The sequence below is a fragment of the Thunnus thynnus genome, chromosome 7 (assembly GCF_963924715.1).
Source record: "Thunnus thynnus chromosome 7, fThuThy2.1, whole genome shotgun sequence".
Lineage (NCBI taxonomy): Eukaryota > Metazoa > Chordata > Actinopteri > Scombriformes > Scombridae > Thunnus > Thunnus thynnus.
The window spans coordinates 494725-517152 of record NC_089523.1 but is presented as its reverse complement, the minus strand read 5'-3'; the positions used below and the strand labels follow the sequence as shown (position 1 = coordinate 517152).

At 40.2% G+C, this 22428-nt stretch overlaps 1 protein-coding gene across 4 annotated transcripts in view; it reads left to right on the top strand.

Moving 5' to 3' along the window:
• Window positions 1–22428, top strand: part of fat3a (FAT atypical cadherin 3a) — a 238875-nt gene that overhangs the window by 112838 nt on the left and 103609 nt on the right. For 3 of the 4 annotated variants that reach the window (XM_067593756.1, XM_067593755.1, XM_067593754.1), the window contains exon 3: window positions 17600–17923. In XM_067593756.1, coding sequence (XP_067449857.1) covers window positions 17600–17923 — 324 coding nt within the window. Of the gene's footprint in view, window positions 1–17599; window positions 17924–21260; window positions 22068–22428 lie in introns of those variants that run through there. The other variant, XM_067593757.1, reaches the window with a different exon arrangement.

The window sequence follows — 22428 nt, the reverse complement described above, 5'->3', positions numbered from 1 at the left end:
CGAAACATGCTATTATTGATGGCCATTATCAAAGCCAAACTCTATGTAGAAAGATAGAGCTGGCAGCAGAAGCGCCACGGCAGCAACGTTGTCTGTGTGGATGCTGGAAGTGTGCGAGACACAGCAGTTCAGCAACACACGCACTGCTGAGGTTCATGCAGGCTGTGTGTCCCAGGCATTAGAGTCCCTTTACACATTGCATTAAAATGCGTCTTGTATCCACATTGTATGTAGATATGATTTTACCCGATTACATTTACACCTGGTATTAATGTGTCTTTAGTGTCCACACTGAGATCCAATTGAGATCCGATTTCTCTGTCCAGCTTAAACAATCCAAGGCCACACCCTCCTCTCATTTGTGTGGGTCTAAAAACACAACAACAAAAAGATGGTAGCTATCCGTGAAGCTGCGCTATTGTATGGGCTTTGTTTGCTTTTCGAAACTAGGGAAGAAGCCGTCCTTGACAACTGGAATCCACAAGTGTCTTGAATATATACATAGCTTTCTTGCTGCTTTCTTGCTAGTAGCTTAGCTCACTAACTGGCTAATGGCTGCTTTGTGGCGCGATTACATATTTCCACCCACATAGTTGTTGTATGTGGATTGTATGTGTATTTTGGTGTTTTGCTGACTGCGCATGCATCGGCATCTGTGTCTACCCACCAGAAGCTCTGTCAGAAATTGACTTTTTATCCAGTTTTTAACCAGTTTTATGCCATCTATTTTAATATATTTTTAGATATTGGTCGTTTTAACTCTTTTAAAGTGGACATGAAACATGCATGTTTTGGTGCTGGTAGTGTGAAAATATATTTAAAAAAACACCTTGCCTAAAATTTGATTTTAAAATGTTAAAACCACAGATATGACAAATTTATTTTCGTAATTTCTACCTTGCTATCTAGCTAGTGAGCTGTACTTACATCCTGACTACTGATTTAAAGGACATTAAAGAATCATATACCTAAACACTTTTTGTTGTGTTGTTATTCTTTCAATAACCATGCACAGAAAACTATCCAATGTTTCCTCTGTTTTGTTTCAGTGATGGTTGGGTGTAATTGGTTTTGGTTCAATGTCCATACCGGTTCTGGCTGTAGTGCTTGTTGAATCAATAAAATTACTCTTATTTGGTGTTTTATTATCGTAAGATTAATGTGTGTAAACACCAGGGATGTTTGCTATGCATCTGAGGGATGTTAAACAAAATTAACAAAATTATAATGTTATAATCACATTTCTTGTAGGTGCCAGGGTACAGAATGTAGCAGCCAGAATCATATGTCATAATGTCAGCAGTTTTTTTCCTCACTGACATATTTTCTTCTCTCACTAGTGCCTACAGTTCTACTAGTTATTATTCTTTTGTGACTATCAAAAGTATCAATGTGCGGTTATTTCTAATGTCCATGGACAATCATGCACCTACATTAACAATGTCCTCCTGATTTGCACTAATGTACAATGTATTATAGCATATTAACGTAACTGAACAGGGCATTCTCAGCAAATAGTATATTATAGTTATTATAGTCCAGTCTCTATTCTATTTTTATTTATGTATTATATTTAAGTTAGTCTGTTTAGTATTATATATAATTAAGTTTTTAATCGTATTGGTTTCTTTTACCTTCTTCATTGTTTTTGTATTTGAATTATGTCAAGCGACTGCTGTAACACTAATTTGGGATTAAGTACTCTATCTACCTTTTTTTATATTAATGTCTAGTTTCTCTTTTTGTTTTTACTAGGTGCTGTAGTGGGTAATAGTTACTAGTACTAGTTTTTAGAGACTGATAGTATCTGTCATGAAGTGTCTGTTGTGTTTTACTGCAGTCCAGGACCAAACAGAAAGTTCCAGTGCTATTTGCATAATATCTACAATATATGTTCAGTAAAAGGGAAAAGCTAGACTAGACTGAAATACTGAATAATTGCCAAATGCATCAACATAATTTTTGGCCTGCCAATAGTCCAACAACAAGGACTATTGGTTCTTGTTGTTGATTTATTAGTATTATGTAAAGTTGGTCATGACTAAATCTTTGCAATAGTGAGCAGGTAGTGCTAACATTGGCAAATCAAAAATTCTTATTTTGTTGTGAGCCAATTCTGGTCTGGTGGTAAACACAAAATCAAGTCAGGCCTCCAGTGGTTTGCTGGACGGTCAACGATCAACATTTTCGGTTGAAAAAGTAAGATATTGTTCCAAAAGTAAATTATTGTGCCTTACGTTGTTTCGTGATGACAACGACATATATATATATATTTTGTTTGTTTGTTTTGTTTTGTTTTGTTTTGTTTTTTTAAATTTGCCACTAGACACGTGTGTTGTGTTGTCACATGTTGGGTGCTCAGTAGAGCGCACATTATAAGCAGTGAAATTGAAAACAGACAGAGCAGCTTCAGGCTGGTCCTGTGGACCACTAGCTTGCCCGACTCAAAGATCCCATCGGAGTGCTCTCTCTTTTGAGAGCCACTAGCCAGCGCAGCAGTACTGTTCTCCATTTCAGTGGCAGTTTATGGAAATGGACTGTTTTGTCCTTAGATTTAACCCTGTAAAACTCATTTTTACATCCAGGAGCAATACAGTAGTTGCCTCCCTTTTGTCGTCTTCTGTCCTGTGGCTCCTCAGTCTCCACCGTCCATCTCTATCTATCTCTATCTTTAACTGTCTCATCTCTCATTGTCTCTATCTTTACCTGTCTTCGTCTCTCACTGTCTCTATCTTTCACTGTTTATATCTTTCACTATCACTATCTTTCACTGTCTGTCACTGTCTCTATCTTTCACTATCACTATTTTTCACTGTCTCTATCTGTCACTCTACCACTCTACTATCATATCTCTCGAACTCCAAACTAACCAACCCCGTAATGTCACAGGTTATAGTACTGCAAGATGGCAACACCCTTGTCACGAAAGATATAACGGGGCTTCTTTTTTCTTTTATATGTTTTTGTTTGTCATGTTTGTTATATAATTGTTGATTAGAGTGGAAATCCATTTAGTAAATCACGTTAACTTGAATGACTGCTTCATATCCACTTTAACTGGATAAGGATTTTCAATCATCAGATGCAGATCTTAAGCTGTTTTAAGGATTTGACTTCTGCAGGTATACTCACGGAAGCGCAAAAGCTCACGTCTGAGAACACCACTGTCACCAATCTTGGATTACTTTTACTTGTTTTAAGTTTTACATCTTAATGATCGTGTTGTTTTGTGGATTATTCCTTGAGTAAATTCAGCTACAATAGCTGTGTCTGTGGACTGCAATCATCGGTACTCACAGTTGAAGGAGGAAATCCACCACCTGATGACAGAACTTCAAAAAAAGGATCAGCTGATCAACAGGTTGCCCAGGCAAAGCATATTTCCTTTATGCAATCCTCCAGCCTTATTGCCCATGCGGCCTGATTGCTCTCCTCCCCGATGTCACAACTGGTATCGGCCTCTGCTTCCACCTTTCCTTGCCTGCCTTCAATGCACTATGGCAAGTGTTACAATAAGTGTTTGTGAATAAACTACCTTACGAAGGAGGTCCCCACAGTGAGTTGCGAAACGGAGTCTCCCAGTACATAGATGACTGTGCTTACTACTGAGCTGAAACTTTATTCATTGCCTCATCGCAGACAGACCTCTACCTTTTTAAACACCCATAACAAAGAGACAGCACAGCATGTAATGTGTAGAGAAGAACTTCAAAGGCGATTATTGCTTTGCACTTTTCATTTATTGCCTATTTTTTACAACCTAACTTTGTGGAAAGGTGAAAGAGAACAACAGGTTATGGAGAGTCCTTTGGGAGCACTTTGTGTGTCAGTAGCTCAGCTTTATCTCTGGTGAACACCCCCACCTCTGGGAGTGATCTCCAAATTAGGAAATGTGTGTTATGTAGCAGGTGGATGTGACTCCCCTTGTTGAGACCTGCTGATAGACGTAACAGCCGAGCAGAGGAGTGAGACTGAGATAGCAATGTAACCAACCTGCGCACTGGTATTTGACATGTTTTTTTTCCTTTCTAAAAACAAGTCATTTTTAAAATAAATACTCATAAAAAACCCACTATTTGTGCTTTGCCGAATAACGTATTTGTATTCGGGCACACCCCTACTGCCTGGAGAGTCCTGCAGCCGAAGTGAGTAGCCATTCCTTCAAACAAAACCAGACACCACCACCTGCCACTGCACTGGAACCACCAGCTGATCTGGAGGTCGGCATGGGAATGGCCCTGGTTCACAGCTCAACTCCAATACCATCCCAGCCATCGTGGGCTGAGGTGGTTCATTGCAGCCAAAAGAGGGATTTGGTTAGGGAGAAAGTCTCTCAACCACCTCCTTTCACTCTCTCTAACTAATCTGCAATCTAATGAGGCTCCAGACCATCCTGGTGATGCCCCTGCAGTCCCGCTGCAGTCCTGCTTCCACCCGAGCTGGCAGACTCCACTGCAGCATTCCATAATCGGGACGAAGCACCGTAGGATGCTGCAAGAGCAGACTGCGCAGACTCTCCAACCTGAACCACTGTCCTCATTGCAGTTGGAACGTCCGCTGCCCAGTCCAGGTAGCTTGTACACTTTACCTCCTTGTCCTCTCATTCCCCCCAGCACATTAATCATTGGAGACTCCATAACCAGGGACATCCGTTTCATTAATGCTATTACTTGCTGTTTCCCTGGTGCCACAGTCCCTGTTATTCTGGACAAACTCCTTAACTTGCTGCCCTCACTCCTGACCTCCATCACATGAATAGTGCTGCATGTAGGGATGAATGACGCTTCCTGTCAGGAGTCTGAGTGCACCAAAAACAATTTTAATCTACTTTTAATGTTTTAAAGGACACTGGAAAGTCTATTTTTATCAGTGGGCCTATCCCTCCTTTGGATGCGGAGCTGAGCGCTTCAGCTGCATTTTCAGCCTGCACACCTGGCTTCACTCTGCATGTAGTGCTCAAAACATGGGTTTTATTGACAATTTTAACTTGTGGGATCGTGCGTCACTTTTCATAAGAGATAGGATTCATCCCAACAGGCAGGGTAGTCAAATGCTGTCAGCAAATTTTCAGCATGTGGTCCAGTCTGCTCTACATGCATGACATGCCTAAAAGAGTTAGTGCCTCCCCCGGCGCTAAGTCTTTTACCTGTCTATATCCCGTTTCAGGTCCTGGCTCACTGATTCCCATTGTCACAAACTTCAGGCCAAAGAAATGTATCCCCATTCTTAAATCTACAGTAAATGGTAGCAATCTTATCCGGATTACCTGCAATCATAAATCTTCACTGCAGTCCATTCCAGTTAAGATGGTGTTAATCAATGCTAGGTCGGTGTGTAATAAAACTTTTATCCAAAGGGACTTTTTTGTTTCTCGTGATCTGGACTTTTTGTACTACTGAGACCTGAGTGAAATGTGGTGACAACTTGGCCTTGACTGAACTGTGTCCCACGGACTGTGACTTTGTTGGTGCTCCCAGGATGTCTGGTCGAGGAAGGGGCCTAGCTGCTGTTCTAATTGAATTTGATGAAGTTTTTATCTTCTGTGGTTGTTTAACTTGCCAAAGTTTTGATAGTTAGCGACTTCAATATTCATGTTGATGATGTATCAGATAAATTTGCAGCTGAATTTTTAAGCACCACTTAGTCTTTAAATTTAATGCACCATGTATAAGGGCCAACCCACAATCATGGTCACACTCTTGATTTGGTTTTCACCTTGGGTCTGAATCCTAATACCCTGTGCACTAATGACTTTTGTGTCTGACCACAAATGTATCACTTTTGATATTGTCTTCAATGCTGACACCCAATCCATCAAAAGCATGACCTGTTCTCGCACTCTCAACAACCACTCTGCAGACAAATTTGCTTCTGTCTTTGCAGATCAGTAAGGATATAGCTTTACCTACTCAGACCAATGACTTAGTCTGCTCCTTTAATAACCTCTGTCTGTCAAACCTAGATGTTGTTGCTCCACTTAAAAACAAAACTATCCGTACAGTTAACTAATCCCCTTAGATAAACAACAACATACGCTGTCTTAAAAGGGAGTGCAGACAGAGGAGTGAGGCAGGATGAAGAGGTCATGTGTATGGGTTTGGTTTGATGTCAGAGCATTCAACAGGTGTTTTTGGTTCATTAGGACCATACTTATTTTATATTGTAAATAACTCTCTTAGCTCTGGCTGTGTGCCTGATTATTTTAAGCATGCGATTATTCAGCCACTCTTAAAAAAGCCAAGCCTCGACCCATTGCTTCCCAGTAGCTACAGACCGATATCCAAACTTCCTTTTCTTTCCAAGGTCTTGGAAAAAGTAGTGTATAAACAACAACTTATATAAACAGCTTATACAGGTCCTGAGGGGTGTTCCATCAATGCAGCTTAAGAAAGCTGCGCTTACTTGAAAAAGCCTGGCTAGAATTAACGTCAACTTTCACTTGAGGCTCAAGCCGTTCCACTAACACAGCTTTACTGTGTCTAGTCAATGCTAAGTCTAGCCAGACTGGAATAAGCTTGAGGTGTGCGTGTGCACAGAGTACATAAGCAGCCCAGAATAGTCGATTGTTGAAAAGATGATACTATGTCGCAAAAATAAAAGAAAACTAGAATGATTTTCTTCTCAGCAGCAGAACAAACCTGCTGATGAAACTATATGAAGAATATAGAGGGGTTTTCACCAAAAAGGGCAAAACTGCTGCAATTAACAAGGTGAGGGAGATGACTTGGCACAAAATTGATGACAGATTAAATGTATACCTGTAGGTGGGCAGTGATAGCCTAAAGGTTAGAGGAGCGAACTTATTACTAGAAGAATGATGATTCAATCCCCGCATTCGGCTTGATGAGTCTGCACGGTGAAAGTGAAAAGCAGTGCTTGTTCCCGCTCATGGTTTTATCTTTATTTGTTAATAAATGAGCATTCAGATCAGTGACTGTGGTCATATTATCACTAGGCTAGATAATATCAGATGTATATTTAAAATTATGGTGTAGGCAACTTAAGAAAACCAACTTTCCAACATTATCATACTCTTTGACACATTTTCTCTTTCACAGGATGTCCATTTACAAGAATCACTGAAAGTTAAAAATTAACTGGAAACTTTAGAAGGACATAAGTTCAGTGGAAGCCACTTATAATGATCACGTCTGTCCGGGACAAATATCATTATAAGTAGATGATTATTATAACCATTTCTTTTTCTTTATTTGTCATGCAGAATACCATCTAATTGACATTTGTATATTTATTAGCCTACATGAATATAAAATTACTGAATTTTAATGACTGTTTCAAAATACAGCACAGCTGTTTCAAACACAGTGTGTACATTTTTGAAGCAGCGGGTTCTGACTTTTGCCAATGACAATTTCCTTATAGGCAAAGATAGCAGTGAAATGTACTTAAATTTCTTTCCCCCCTTTTATTGTCATAAGTTTCAGGGAAACTACGTTTGTCATTGAGAGAAAATGACTTTCTGTCTCTGTCATGGTTTCAGTGTACAAGCAGCAGCTGCTGCGCATCATGGGAGTAAAGTACAAAAATTTTATACATATGTTGTGATGTATGAAAAGACCCAAAATGAGTACTGTAGAAGGTCATGGTTTGGACTTTATTTAATTTTCTTTTTGTCTTCACAGCTTGAACAAAATGAGTGAATGAATAAATGAATAAGTTCAAAATAACGCTGGCACACTTTTATTTCTAAAATGATGAATACTAAGCTTTTAAATAAAAGGGTTGCAAGTGTTAAAAGACACTTGATGGAACTGTCCTTTGAGAGTCTGTTTCTGTCTGTAAGACATTCTTTGACATGCAGCTGAATTAAGCTTGACCATCAGCCTGCCACGGAGCTGGCTAGTTCTGCTGACTAAGTTACCATGGTTACTGAGTTGGGACTCATATTAGCCGCAGTGATGGAACGGAACTCTCACTTAAATTAGCAAGGCTTATCGAAATAAGCCAAGCTATCCCGTTAGCCAGCTTGATGGAACACCCCTCTGGACAGCAATGAAATCTTTTTCAGTCTGGATTTCGTGTGGGGCACAGTACTGAAACTGCCCTGCTTAGGGTTCCAAATGATGTTTTAATGCACACCAATCCTGGGGAATGTTCAGTTTTGTTACTGCTTGACCTAAGTGCAGCTTTTGACACTGCTGACCACTCAGTTCTCCTTAATAGGCTCCAGCAATGGGCAGGCATTACTGGGACAGCCCTTGACTGGTTGGCCTCTTATTTGTCAGACAGGAGTTTTTCTATAGCAATTGATCATTACATCTCCTCATCTGCTCGGTTGTCATGTGGTGTACCCCAAGGTTCAATCCTTGCTCCTATTCTTTTCTCCCTGTACATGCTCCCCCTTGGTTTCCTATTTAGTCAATTTAAGTGTATCTCTTATCACTGTTATGTGGACGATACACAGCTGTACTTTTCTTTCAGTTCAAGATTGCCTAACAGGTATCAAGGACTGGATGTCAGCTAACTTCCTCCAACTTAACCTCTAACTTTTGTTTGCTCACAACCCTGAGTCGCTCTTCTGTGTCTCGGCTCCAATTGGTCCAAAATGCGGCCGCCAGATGACGTAGGTCACACCAGTGTTGGCCAACCTACATTGGTTACCAATAGAATGTAGAATTGATTTTAAAATTCTTTTAAATACCTATAAAGCACTAGACGGACTGGTTCCACTTTATATTTCTGAATTATTATGTCCCCTGGCCACGGTGAAATCACTGAGGTCTACTGACCATTGCCTTCTGGCTGTCCTGAAATCTCGGCTTAAGACCAAGGGTGACTGTGCTTTTGCAGTTGTTGCCCCCACCCTCTGGAACTGTCTCCCCCAAGTCCTAAAAAAGGCTGAGTCTGTTTTAAGAAGCTGTTAAAAACTCACCTGTTTAGCACTTTATCTCGTAATGTGTGATTACTCTCTGTGTTACTTTCACTGTTTTTATTGTTGTATCTGACTTGTGTGTCTGCACTCTGTGTAGTGTTATGGTTTTATTCTTTTTATATTGATATTTTGTGTTTTTAAGCTTTTTTATTTTATGTTATCTTATTTTATTTTTTTTAAATTTTGTTTTTGTCTCAGTTGTTTGCATTGTACAGCACCTTGTAACTCTGATTTTGAAAGGCGCTTTACAAATAAATCACAATGTGTCCCTGACCACCTCCACAATCCGTCCTCAGTGCGTCTTGGGTGTATTTACACATGTACTTTCATGTGGTCAAGCACTATCTGATTGCAATCTGATCACCAAAAAATGCATTTTTATGCAAAGTGTAAAGGGACCCTTAGTCGTGTTCTACAGTCTTTGCAATTACACTTGGTCACTCTTGAGGTAGACAGACTTCTACCACACCAAGTTGAACAGCTCTGTGAGTGAAACCTATTTCATTCATGGCCGCTCCCTCTGTTTGAAACTCACTAGCTCTCTGTATTCATTGGATTTTCAGTGTGTGTATTCTTTTTCCATTATCATCTCCTGGGGTATACATACAGTATGTAGGTGTGTTTGGGGTGGGATTAGCCCAGTCTCTCTCCCTGTGGTGTATTGTTTAATTCAGTGTTTGTACTTTTATCAGCTTGTCAGTGTCCCTGTCTGTCCATGGACTGTAGCAGTTATATGTGGAGTTGAATGCTCTGACATCAAACCAAACCCATACACATGACCTCTTCATCCTGCCTCACTCCTCTGTCTGCCACTTTCACTGCACTCTTTCATTTCTGTCTCCACTGGCGACCTCCTCTGGCTTTTTTGCTGACAGGGAAGTAGTGGGGTGAGGTTGAAATTTTCAGAATAAAGGGTTTTGTTTGACCTGGTCAGCAGAGTATAGTGTAGAAAGAAAAGTCCTCTGCTGAAGGGCAGTACTCCCAAAACTCAGCTGAATCTCTCAAATTATTGAAAGGTGAAACCAAGGATGGATGACCAGCTGGGCCAATGGAAGTTGCCAGGGGCTGCACTGTCAGCGAGGGCTGAAGTCCTGGACCAAGGGGCAGACATATCAAATATGAGCCATGTAGTTAAATGTGAATGAAGAAATAGTGTAAGAGATATTATCAGGGTCCTTGGTCTCATGATGCCCCTAGAGAACAGGCTCATTTTTTAGCTCAGAGCCCTGACCGACTGAGTTTAGGCCTCCATTAGTTAATGAGTTTTTTCCATTCTTAATACCACTACTGACACTTTCTTGAATACAAGCAACAATAGTGGCTCCCAGCTCTTACTAAAGAACTGCACATCAAATTGCAAAACGAAAAGAAAGCAGAGGGAGCGGCCCAATATCTGCCCTCACATTCTGGATATGTCTGCATGAGTTTAGGGCTGTCCTGCGGTAAGAGTGCAAGCTTTCCACAAGTTGGCAATTCTGCAGACTCTCCCATAATTTATAATCACCCATAATTCATTGTATTTAATGTTAAAAATCAGGAGGAAATCAGACAGCAGCAAGTGTACACAGCAGCAAGTACTATATTTTTTATTCATGATTTTCGTGGTTTTATTCATTATTCATGATTCTTGTTTTCCTGTTCATTTGGATCCCCATTGGGGGTGGGCTATATCTCCCTAAAATAATTTCACAATATTTCAGGATGTTTCTGAAATAATGATATTCTTGATGATATGACAGGATTTTTGGCTCTCCTTGTACTCAACCGGGTGCTTCTGCTTGAGGTGGTAAAATAAATTTGTTGTATTGCCCCCTTTTGTTGTTACAGTCTTCTTGCACTTCTTACATATTACCATGGTTTCTTGTACATGTGATCTTTTGTAATCAAACCACTTCCACATTACTGAAGTCGCTCCTCTTTTTGGAGCTAACTCCTCCACCATTAAGCCAATAGCAATGTTACTTTAGCTTTCAGCCATGCTTGTTGTTGCTGTGTGTAACAGTATGATGTCATTAAATGAACAAGTTGGAATATCCCTATTATCACTGTATGTTTTTTTTATCGTATTAAAAATTATACCGATATAATCTTGAACGATATTATATGGGACACTCCTAAGTTGTTACCATGGCAACATAGGCAGAAAGGTGTGCGGGTAGGCAGGAAGGCAGGCAGGCAGGCTCCTCATACACCCACCAGAGCCATGCTCTTGATGCTAATTAGATTCAACTTAGACTTCAAAGAGCAATAATGGGTTGAGTAGTGGAGAAGCCTAGGGTTCTCATCATCTCTTGATCTGTACTTGGGTGAAACACTGCCTGTGTATGCATTTTTAAAAGCTTGACCAGTTGATCAGTCAACCGTTGAATATGTCTGATGCTTTATCTTGGCATGATATCACAGTGAATATATATAAACTTAGCATAAAAAGTAAGGGAATTTGTGTTCGGCAGAATAAGCTGTTTGGCATTGGCAGAGAAGATTTGGCAAATTTTTCATGGGTGCAACCGACATACTCAGCTCTGCTGCTCATCCCACAAATGCATGTTTTTTACAAATGTGGCATCATTTAAAAGGGAAATAAACAGGCTTTCCAACGGTAAGATTTATTGCCAAGAAGCATTGGTACAACAAAGACATAATCTACCAGACACAAATTTCCTTACTTTTTGTGCTAATTTTATATATATCTTGTATTATTTTTGCAGTTACGTGGCACTAAAAAAACAAATGCAATTAGCAAATTTGGTGAAAAGAGTAAAAGGGAATTTTACAGCTGCTTTATTTTCTTTTATTCTGCAATAATGCATCAATATTCAACAGGAGTGTTAGTGACAACTAATACAGGTATAGTGATGTTTGTGAACATGCAGGCTTCATCCCAATACCACAGTCATACATTGAAATATGCACAGCTGTGAAGGAATATTAAAGCAGATGAGACACTTAGATGTGGTTAGTTGGTACACACCACACGGATGACCTAATTTGGATTTCATTAAAGGCTGATTACTGAGAGGATTCTAATGCTGTATGAATTCCTAATGCACATAGACACACACATACTCATATACTACTCTGTGTTTACATGCAGCAATACTGCAAATTGGATGCATTTGCCTCCAGCTTTAGAAGGCATGCAGACTTTGGAGTAGGCAGCAATAAAAGACAGTGAGTGCTTGCAGAGTGAATTACAAAGGGCCTCCACTCCCTTGGATTAGTGCAAATACTAATCAATGCCTTAATTAATCTTACCCTAATTCCCAATTAAGCCTGAGACTCATTTTGTCTGGTTTGTTGAAATGCACTTCCCCAGATACCCAGCAGCCCTCAGGCAAGTCAGGCTCAAGAGCCTCACAACTTACCTCAGCTAGAGTCAGGGCTGAAGAAGGTTTGGCTCATTAAGTTCAGTAATTTATCATTTTCATTTTATTTATTGGTCTCAGTGTACAGAATCACTGTTATAGGAGTTAGTAGTGTCAGTGAGGAGGACTTGTATGAGATGATGTTTCATTAGCTGGCTGGTCAGTATCCAAAATTGTCATAGTTACCAAAACACTTAAAACACTGTAGTTCTACAGCATATCTATTCTCTTATGTGTCATTGATTCTACTGAAACACAACTTTTTAAATGTTCTTAGAACAGCTTTAAATTGAGAAGAAAGACAGCCACAGTTAGAGAAAAATCAGTCACCCTTCAAAACCTGCCAGGAGCCACATATGGACCCTGGATTACCAGTTTGCACCAAATAACATTCAGACCAGAGTTAGCATAATTTGATAACAAAATCAAGTAGTAAAATAGCATGAGGTTTACAAAATATACAAGCAAAACAGAAATTTAGTTCCAGAAATTTAAAATATCTCATATCAGATTAACCTGTGCTCAAAAACTCTGCTTAGCTGTACAGTGCTATAATATGTGGAAACCAAAATTGGGAACATGATGAAATATTGTTGTTTGAAATCATCTTGAATAATAGAGTCTGAGGGCCCATCACAATAAAAGGCATGCTGTAACAGAAACTAGCTTTTAGGAACACGCACACAACACACCAAGGGACTTTGCACCCCAATATTTAATTTAGCAGAGAAGAAGCATATGAATGCCATTAGCTAAAAAGATTGCCTCTTTTTTTATTTTGGCTTCTACTTTGTGATAGAAGCCAACATGGACAGTCAACTTTGGAAGTAAATCTAATTTGCTGTAGCATGAGTTGAAGAAGTTGGAGAAGTTGCTCTCCATTGTTATCAGCTACTGTATATCCATTTTGATTTTAAGATTAAGATATGCCAGTTAGGAACTCAGTTCCAGTTCATCACTGCTAGATGAAACTGGGGCTGTTGATGTCTGCTGCCAGCAGCTTGCAGCAGTAATGCAATGGACAGTGGCCAATAAACAGTGCTGACTGTTTGATGTCTCTGAATGCTTATTGTGAATAGATGGAGAATGTTAAAGAGCACTAGATTTGATAACAGAGCAAGCACTCTGAATTAAATTGAAATGTTAGCATATTGTCCATTACGACCAATACATTAGCCTGGTTGATGGCCAATAAATCACAGGAAATTCAGTGCAGAAATCCCCAAAAAGGGCTGGTAAATACATAAAAATTAGTCCCCCCAAGTCAATTGTATTTTATTTCATTTTTATTTTAGAAATCCAAAATGTCCCACTCCATATCTTTCTTGGTCACAACACTTAACAGTAATACTGAAAACGAAGGGATTCTTGTCAAAAATGTTCTGTTCTGTTATGTGCTATGTTAAAGAAAAAAACAAATATCAACCAAAATATCATTATCAGATCTTTTTTTTACTCTTAAATATTGAGATCATTATCTAAATCAAATGTTGAGTGACTGTTGGGCTCCAATATCTACCAACAGTAAAAAAGGTGATATATGGGAATAAACAGCCGCTGTGCTTGTTAGGTGGGCCGTCCTCAACAGAAATACAACACAAAGTCAGATCTTAACATAAAGACAGCCCACCTGTCTGGACTGTTGACATAAGAACAACATGGCTCATAGCTGACAAACTGAAAACTGAATGATACAAATTGAAAGTATGGTGAGGACGTGACAGCAGTGCAGCAGCTCTGCTTTGTTTCTGCTCTGTGCTGTGAGGAAGATGGTTGGACGGCGATGCAGACTGTCACTCCCCTCTCTCCAGTGTGTTTTATGTCTAGCACTCCTGTGACATTTGTAGTTAATTCCACACTCTTAATTGGAAAGCAGTCTTGTAAGCAGGAGCTTAGGCTATTAAAAGCAATGTTCTAGCATGGTGCATGGCTATTAATTGTAGTGCAGCCAAGGGGCTGGAAGGAGGCAGAGATGAATGAACAGTGAGGCAGAGAGAACACAGCACAGGGCAACTCTGAATTAATTACAGCTAACCTTGAATATTCAATTGTCCCATAGGACAACGCACTGCTTGTGTGTGTGTGTGTGTGTCTGTGTGTGTGTGTGTAGTCTTGACAACATATCCTACAGTTTACCTCAGTGTGACTGCATGTTTATCAGAACATGCAGTAGAGAGAGAGAGCACCAGCAGTGTTTGACTTTGCAATGTTAAAGAGGAAGTCTAGTGATTTTCTACATCAGCTTGTTTTCCAGATGTTCTATGTGTTAAAAGTAGTATAAAACCTTTTGTGTCCCCAGAGGGAGTTATGTGAAATCTGATAACTTTCCTTAAGTGATGTCACTTGAGTCAGTGTCGGTTGGGGCAAGTTTGACAATGGAAAAAAAAAGGGGATGTGTAATTAGAGAGAAGTGAGGTTGCCAGACCTATGTAGCTTGTCATCTCTGCTGGAGGCTAGCAGCTCCAGGCTACATTAGCTGCTACTAGCATAACACACCGTGATCTCCAACAGAATTGTCGGCAGTCAAGTTGCATTGTGGGTAATGTAGGTAGGCTAACAGGTTTTGACCAGGAAGAAGAATGTCTGGGATAAAGAAAACAATATCTCTGGTTTTACCGCATCAATTGACAGAATGGCACTTCTGCTTCATTTTTTCGTCACTCATGACCAACATAAGCAGCTCACTCTGTGATCTTTTTTTTTTGTTTGTTTGTTTTTGGTGTTTTTTTTTTGGGGGGGGGGGGTCATCAACTGATAGTGTAATAAAATGATTGTACATATAATTTACTAACTTAAAATCCCTCTCCACTTAAAAGTTTGTTCTTCTTGTTCCTACAGTGGGGTGTGTGAGCTTCACTGTGCAGAATGATGTATGTGCAGGGTTTGACACTAGAAGGCTGTTCTCACATTCATCTGCTGAAAGTGGAAATGTTTGCTGTGCTCATTGAAAATCTAATTTGAAGAGGCAGGCCGCCTACTAGCATGATTTGTGACATCACAACTAGTTTGGCGCCAGTCCTCGTCCAGTCGTCAACTTACACAAGTGCAATGTGGAAACCTGAAGCCTCCAGTGCACATACACTGAGAATGGACTTCACAGTAAAATAGGAGACATCATACATTCATAGAATTTTTAATGAGGAAGGAGTAGATGTCATTTTAAGGATTTAAGGTGGTAATTATACTTTTTTTGTGGAAAAACCCTATGAGACACCCATTATTGTTCCAAGCACATTGAACAAGTATTTTTTATGTCTTAATACATGTCTGGAGAGGATCTTTAAAGAAGTGGATTCTCAAAGAAGTGGATTAAGAGATAAAGTACTCTCCAAGTACTCTTAATTTATTGATGTTACTCTCCACTGCTGCTAAATCCCTTAGTGACACTTGAAAAAGCAAATAGAAAAGGTGGCCACTTCTCCCCTCTTAACACACTCACATGAACACATACACACACGCTACGGACACACAAACACATTCACACACAAGTGGGTTTATGTAGGGCAGCAGACTGTACAGTTCCTGTAGTGTTCTGTAATGTGTGTGTGTGTGTGTTTGTGTGCATTAGCCAGCAACACTCACACACACCCAGGAGGATTCCACATGGGTTGAAGAGAGTGATCAGCCATTTAGACAATGCACTGATCACTCTCTTCTCATTTAGACAATACATCATTCTGCACAGTGAAGCTCACACACCCCACTGTAGGAACAGTAAATGCAGTCACACACGCACACACAGACACACCAGGCATATACAAATGCTCAGGCGGATGTTGATGATGGCTGCCACACACAGCAACACACACAACCCACAGGAGAGTAAACACACACACTGAGGTCAGAGGTCGCAGGAGTTTTGACTAGACTTTCTACTAGCTAGGCAACATGGGATTAGATCATATGTTTAACAGATTCCCTTTGGCTGTGATAGCATCCCCCCTACTTCACATTATTTTACAGGCCTGTATGAAAGCCTGAGGTTGGGCTAGGTGTTTACTCACCCAGTCTGTGTTTACATTAAAGGAATAAAGAATATAAGAACATGTTGTGGGCTGTGTGGACTCTGACGACATACCTTATTGCTGGAGATGTGAGTGTTGTGCTGTGTGATTGCAGACATTGTGAGCGTGTGTTATAATAATTAGCTGTAACTCTAGAGTCTCAAAAGAGATGAGAGGACTCCAGAGTGAGACCTCCTGCTGTGCAGAATAATTGTTGGCATGTGAAAGTCGAAATGTTTAAGGATGAAATCATCTGTTTTGCGGAGACTGAATGCTAAATTACAGATGATTGAATTTCCTTGTGACTTCAGGTTTTTACACCACATGGAACTAAACTCCTGGGTATCTGTGATAAAATAATAAACTCAAGGTTCACACATTGCTTTTTTGAATGGAATTGGCTCAAGTGTCAGAAAGATGAGCTGTTCACTCTCTCTACTTTAGACTCATTGTTGCATCAGGGCTGGCAATGTCTCGCTGCCCTCCTCCGATGCATAGTCATCTCCTTTGTTTTACTGATGTTGAGGGTCAGTTTTTTATTGTTGCACCACAACACAAAGCTTGCCACTTCTGTCCTGTTGGCTGTGCCTGTGATCTAGCCTGAGTGTGGTGTAATGCCAATGTAAAGATTATGTTGTCATCCCTACAACCATATCCCCAGAGGAGTTCCAGTGATCATAAGCAGTGTCCTGAAGGTGAGATGAATGATTCTGCGGTCTCCACCCCAATATAGTACAATGGAGGTGAATGGAATTTAGTTAGTAGTGATCACATAATTTAAAAAAAAAAAAAAGTATTAACATATCTTATTAAATGCTCTTATTACCCTGGATCATCTGCTGTGAATGTGTCTCTTGTTTCTACCAAGAAAATATTTACTGCCATGAAACCTATTGACAATATGTTGTGTGGATTTTACAGAGTAATGAGGACACACCTTTTCAGGTCAAACCCAGCAGCTCTTGAACATGTCTGATATCATTGTGTTAATAGTGGATAGTGGAGTGAATAGTATAAAACAGTGGATATACGACAGGCTAGATGATGTGTTGGTGCATTTCGGTGTGTTTGCACTGTAACATCCTCAGGCTATTTCTCAAGAAGTTGTTGTGTTGAGGACTTCTGATGTTAGAAGGAAATGACACAGTTAAATGTCTTTGTTCTGGCTGGAAATAGAAGTATTGGGCTGTGCTGCTGCAGTAAAAACCTGTCAAGAGATTACTTTGTATAGGATTATTTTCTTGCATCAGGTGTACAGTACAGCCACACAATTTCCTTTATCCAAGCCATGACTGGGTGATGAAACAATTTGCTCTGTTTGTGTCTTCCTCCACCAGGGGTGATCTACACCACAGACATGTTGGACCGTGAGACCAAGGATTCCTATTGGTTGACGGTGTATGCCAGTGACCATGGCGTGGTTCCCCAGTTTGCCACTATCGAGGTGTTTGTCCAGGTGGAGGATGTTAATGACAACGCCCCGCTGACCTCGGAGCCACTGTACCGGCCCTCACTACCCGAGAACTCTCCGCGGGATGTTTCTGTGATCCAGATCCAAGCCCAGGACCCTGACGCCACTCCCCCTGCTGCTACTGACAGGATCAACTACCGCATCATCAGTGGGAACCCACAGAACTTCTTTACCATCAACCCCCGAACTGGTAAGCAATGGTATATGTGTATTTGCGTGTGTGAAAAAGGCACGGAAGTAACCCCCAATTCATGGTGTCTAGCTATCTCAGGTTGAGCAGAATGTGGACTGAAAATAGTGATTCTTCATGTGTATCTTCATGTGTGGGTCGAATGACCTCCAAGGAGAGAGATCATGAATTTTCCTTTTACTCTGAGCTTTCCATTGTAGGGCAAAAGCAGCTGAAAGGGGGCTTAAATCAAAAAGAGTTTTTCTTTCTAAGTTATACTGAAATATGCACTAAAAAAAAATCAAAGAAAAAATCTAAATTTGGGTGACATGCGGAATGGAGAGATGAGGGTAACACACTCTGTAAACTCTACAGAGAAAAACATCAAACATGTTGTCAATAATGGTGATGAGAGTGACAGGCAGCAACTGGACCAGAAGACAAATGATTAAAATCCTTCTACACAACACACTGCAAGATTTTATCTGGAGACTGTCAGTATACCAATTGACCCAGACTGGAGCAGATTCTAACTTGTTCTGATCAGCCGTCACACCTAAACCATATTCATAACTGGTTCAACAATTGTGATGCGTGTTCCTACCGTAACATGCTGCTCCAAAATCTCCCTCGGGTGTTCAACTGGGTTAATATCTGGTGACTGTGAAGACCATAGCACATGATTCGCATCAATTTCATACTCATCAAACCATTCAGTGAGCCCTGTGGAAGTCTCTGCATTTGTTATGTGTCTTTATTCATTCATTAAGGTTGTTCCATCAGTTCTTTTAAACATAAACTAGAGACAGCAGCATAAAGTGGTAAACTGAGGCTGTTATTATAATGTAGATGGATAATGTGACATGTCTCCTCTCCATTCACCATGACATCATCAGCAGTTACAATTTTCTGGGGTTCATGAGGTTTCCTCATTACTGACATTCAGTTAGGTGATGATAAAACTATACGCATTTAATTAGAGGCATGTGGCATAGCACTAGTATAGAGGGAAAATGTTAGAATAATAGCATCTGTGTAGTGTGAGTGTGGGATGAAGGAGTGAAGAGGAGGATGCTGGGAGAAACAACAGCAGCTGCAGTATCGTCTGGGAACATGAACACACACACATCCATACACACATGCTCCACTCTGCATGCTGCATCACACAGTTTGTTCTGCAGATAGGGCTTGTGGTGGAGAGAGGGGGAGATATAATTGGCTGCTGCTATATTTATCTTTCCTTTCTTCAAGATCCTTTCACTTTGAATTTGATAATAATCCACCCATTCATTTCAAACAACCCCTCCCCCCATTCATTAAAGAGATTCTTCCACTTTGCTTTTTTGTATTGTCATCTTTTTTCTTCTCATGTTCTCCTTTTCTGTCATCCTCTCATACTTTCTTCTTTCTCTTTTCCACCCATGTGCCTGTTTCTCTCTGTCTCCATGGCGGATGTTGAATATTTGATTTTGTTGTTATGAAATATTGATGAGGGGCTACAAATAATCCATAAACCTGTAGCACTCTTCCTCTGTGATTTACACTTTGCAGTTGTATTTATTTCTTGTCCATCTGCCTGATTGTCTCCTTCACTGTCTGTTTATACCCTTCACATCTGTTGCTTACCTTGTTTCTCTTTCTTTTGTACGATAGTTATCCACAGTTCATGAAGCACAGCACAGTGCATTTGGATGTTATGTGGTTGTAACTACAGCATCAGTTGACAGACCGGGACTGTGAAGTAGGGGTGTGCCCGAATACAAATACATTATTCGCACAAATAGCGGGGGGGGGGGGGTTACAAATATTTGTATGAAACAAATATTTTAAAAATTGATTTGTTTTTGTCAAATACCAGTGCGCAGGTCGGTTACATTGCTATCTCAGTCTCTCTCCTCTGCTCCGCTGTTACATCTATCAGCAGGTCTCAATGGGGGGAGTCACATCCACCTGCTATATGACGCACATTTCATAATTTGGACATCACTCCTGGAGTTGGGGGTGTTTGCCAGAGATAAAGCTGAGCTACTGACACATGCAAAGTTCTCCCAAGGGACTCTCCATAACCTGTTGTTCCCCTTCTCCTTTCCACAAAGTTAGGTTGTAAAAAATAGGCAATAAATGAAAAGTGCAAAGCAAGAATTGCCTTTGAAGTTCTTCACTACATGTTACATGCTGTGCTGTCTCTGTGTTATGGGTGTATAGTTAGGTAGAGGTCTGTCTGCAATGAGGTGATGAGTAAAGTTTTAGTTCAGTAGTCTATGATCTCAGAGACTCCATCTTGAGACCGGGTGTGGGGACCTCCTTCATAAGGAGGTTTATTCATGAACACTTATTGTGACACTTTATTTTTTTTAAATTAAAAGCATAATGAAATTCTAGAGACATTTTATGAAGCTGGGTGCAGCTGCCTGAGCATGTACCTGTTCCTGATTTACTTACACTTTAACCAGTGCAGCTGTCTGTGCACACTGTATCAGGTCATCGCTTCAGTCACACTTAACATGCATGAATGTTAAATGACCATGAACAGCAATCTGCCAACCCCTTAATTTCCAGTTTCCCCCTTTTTTGTCCATAAATAGCAAAATCGTCTTACACAGCAAGTTAATACACAGTATATACGAAAGTATCATATATATTGTGCACTAATGTGTTCAGCTCTTCATTAAATGTGTTTACAACACTGATTCGTCCCTCTGTCAGGGTCGGAAATTAATGGAGGCTCAGGTAAAATTGTCCTTGGAATTGGGATGACGGGCTTTTAAATGCCCTTGTAAAATAAACAGTTAAAGAAAGACTTGATACGTTTTGCAAAGCGCAATTTTTCCCTGATATGCTTTCAACAGTGGTGCAGCACTGCTGTTAAGTGATGAACACTACTGCTGAATCACAATGAACGCAAACCAGCTGACTGGAGCTGGTGGTGAGAGAATGGGGATTGGTATCATGCATGTCCATGCTGCACCCTCTCCTCTCTGTCCTCTTCTCTGCTCTCTGTCCACACACACACACACACACATACACAGCAGACAGGATGAAATGGACTTTTGGTTTTACTTTACTAGAGTTGACTACGACTGCCATAAGTGCAACAAAGACCGGCGGTAAGGTAGACAGTACAAGAAATTTATCAAACTGTTGGATAAGCAGGACATAAACTTAAATATGATGTCTTTGACTTCCAACAGCCAACTTCCACTCTCCTCTCATCAGCCCATATGTTTTATAGCTGTATGGAGCTCATTATGCTAACAGTGAACAGTTAACAAGCTCAAAATGGACGGTTTATGGCATGTAGCAATTTAGTCTAATTCGCTATGTATCTGAAAATGACCCGAATTCTTGTGTACTTAAGGCCGACACCAGCCTGCCCTTCCTCTCTACCAGCAGTACCTGCAGCAGTGAGTCTGACCAGCAGCATCAGAGGGAGGAGGACATAGGAGAGGTTTGGTTTGTGAAAAGATCATGTTTTGGGTTAAAATGATCATTTGAAACATGGTTAAACGTGGCAACTGTTGGTCATGAATACAGTAAAACGCAGTTAAAATGTCAGGTTAAACAGAAGTAAAATGCAGTTAAGATGTCCTGATGTCATATCTTCTTGCTGTCTCTAACTATCTAGCCAACCACCCAACTCCCTCCTCCTAACAAGGGAAAAATCATCTTATCAAGTCATCTTATATTGAGGTCATCAGTACTACGTCACATCCCTGGGTCATAATTATTATGGCCACTAGATGGTGTCAAAGGTGACCTCCACCTCACCAATGAACCTACTAGTAGGTGTAGCAGGTCCCTTCTAATCCACATCTATGAGGCTGTTAATAACTGATAACGCCCATTCAATCAAATGAAAACTTTCAAAGTGGGTGTCAAATGTGGGTCCTAGCGTTGTGGGCTCTGCGTGCACACAGGGACCAAAGCTGTTAAAGAGTCTATGTTGTGGGTTGGAGGATGGACTGGATTGCAACCAACATTATACAGTATCTGCAGGAGACACTGTGCTATACTGTGAGGCCTGCCGAGAGACGCCATCTCCCCCAAAGAAATCTTTTCAGGGAACAGTAGATAACTTCATCAGCGGCATCAAAAAGTATACTGCTGAACAACAGGGACAATCAGCAATGTTGTTGAGATGTTGAACTGTGACGTTGCTACGTAATGTTATGAATAAAATATACACTAAATGGGTAAAAATACTCACACTAAGTTATAATCCTAGTTACAGATTATAACTGTGTGAGTATTTTTACCCTTTAAATGTTCTTGCATTATATGTTTAGCTGCTCCCTTTGCTTTTTTTAAATATTCAATGACGAGTCATTGAATACCGATCTGTCATGCAACATAGTCCCAACAAGAGGTAAGGTATTTCCCATCATTTGAAAAAAAAATTCCCTGGAATTTAGCCAAAATGCCCCAAAACATATTTCATGAGGGCAAAAAAAAGTCATTTAAAAAAAAGTTTATTTCACTAGGTGAAAGAATCAATCCCATGTTTTTTAGATTTTAGATTTACTATT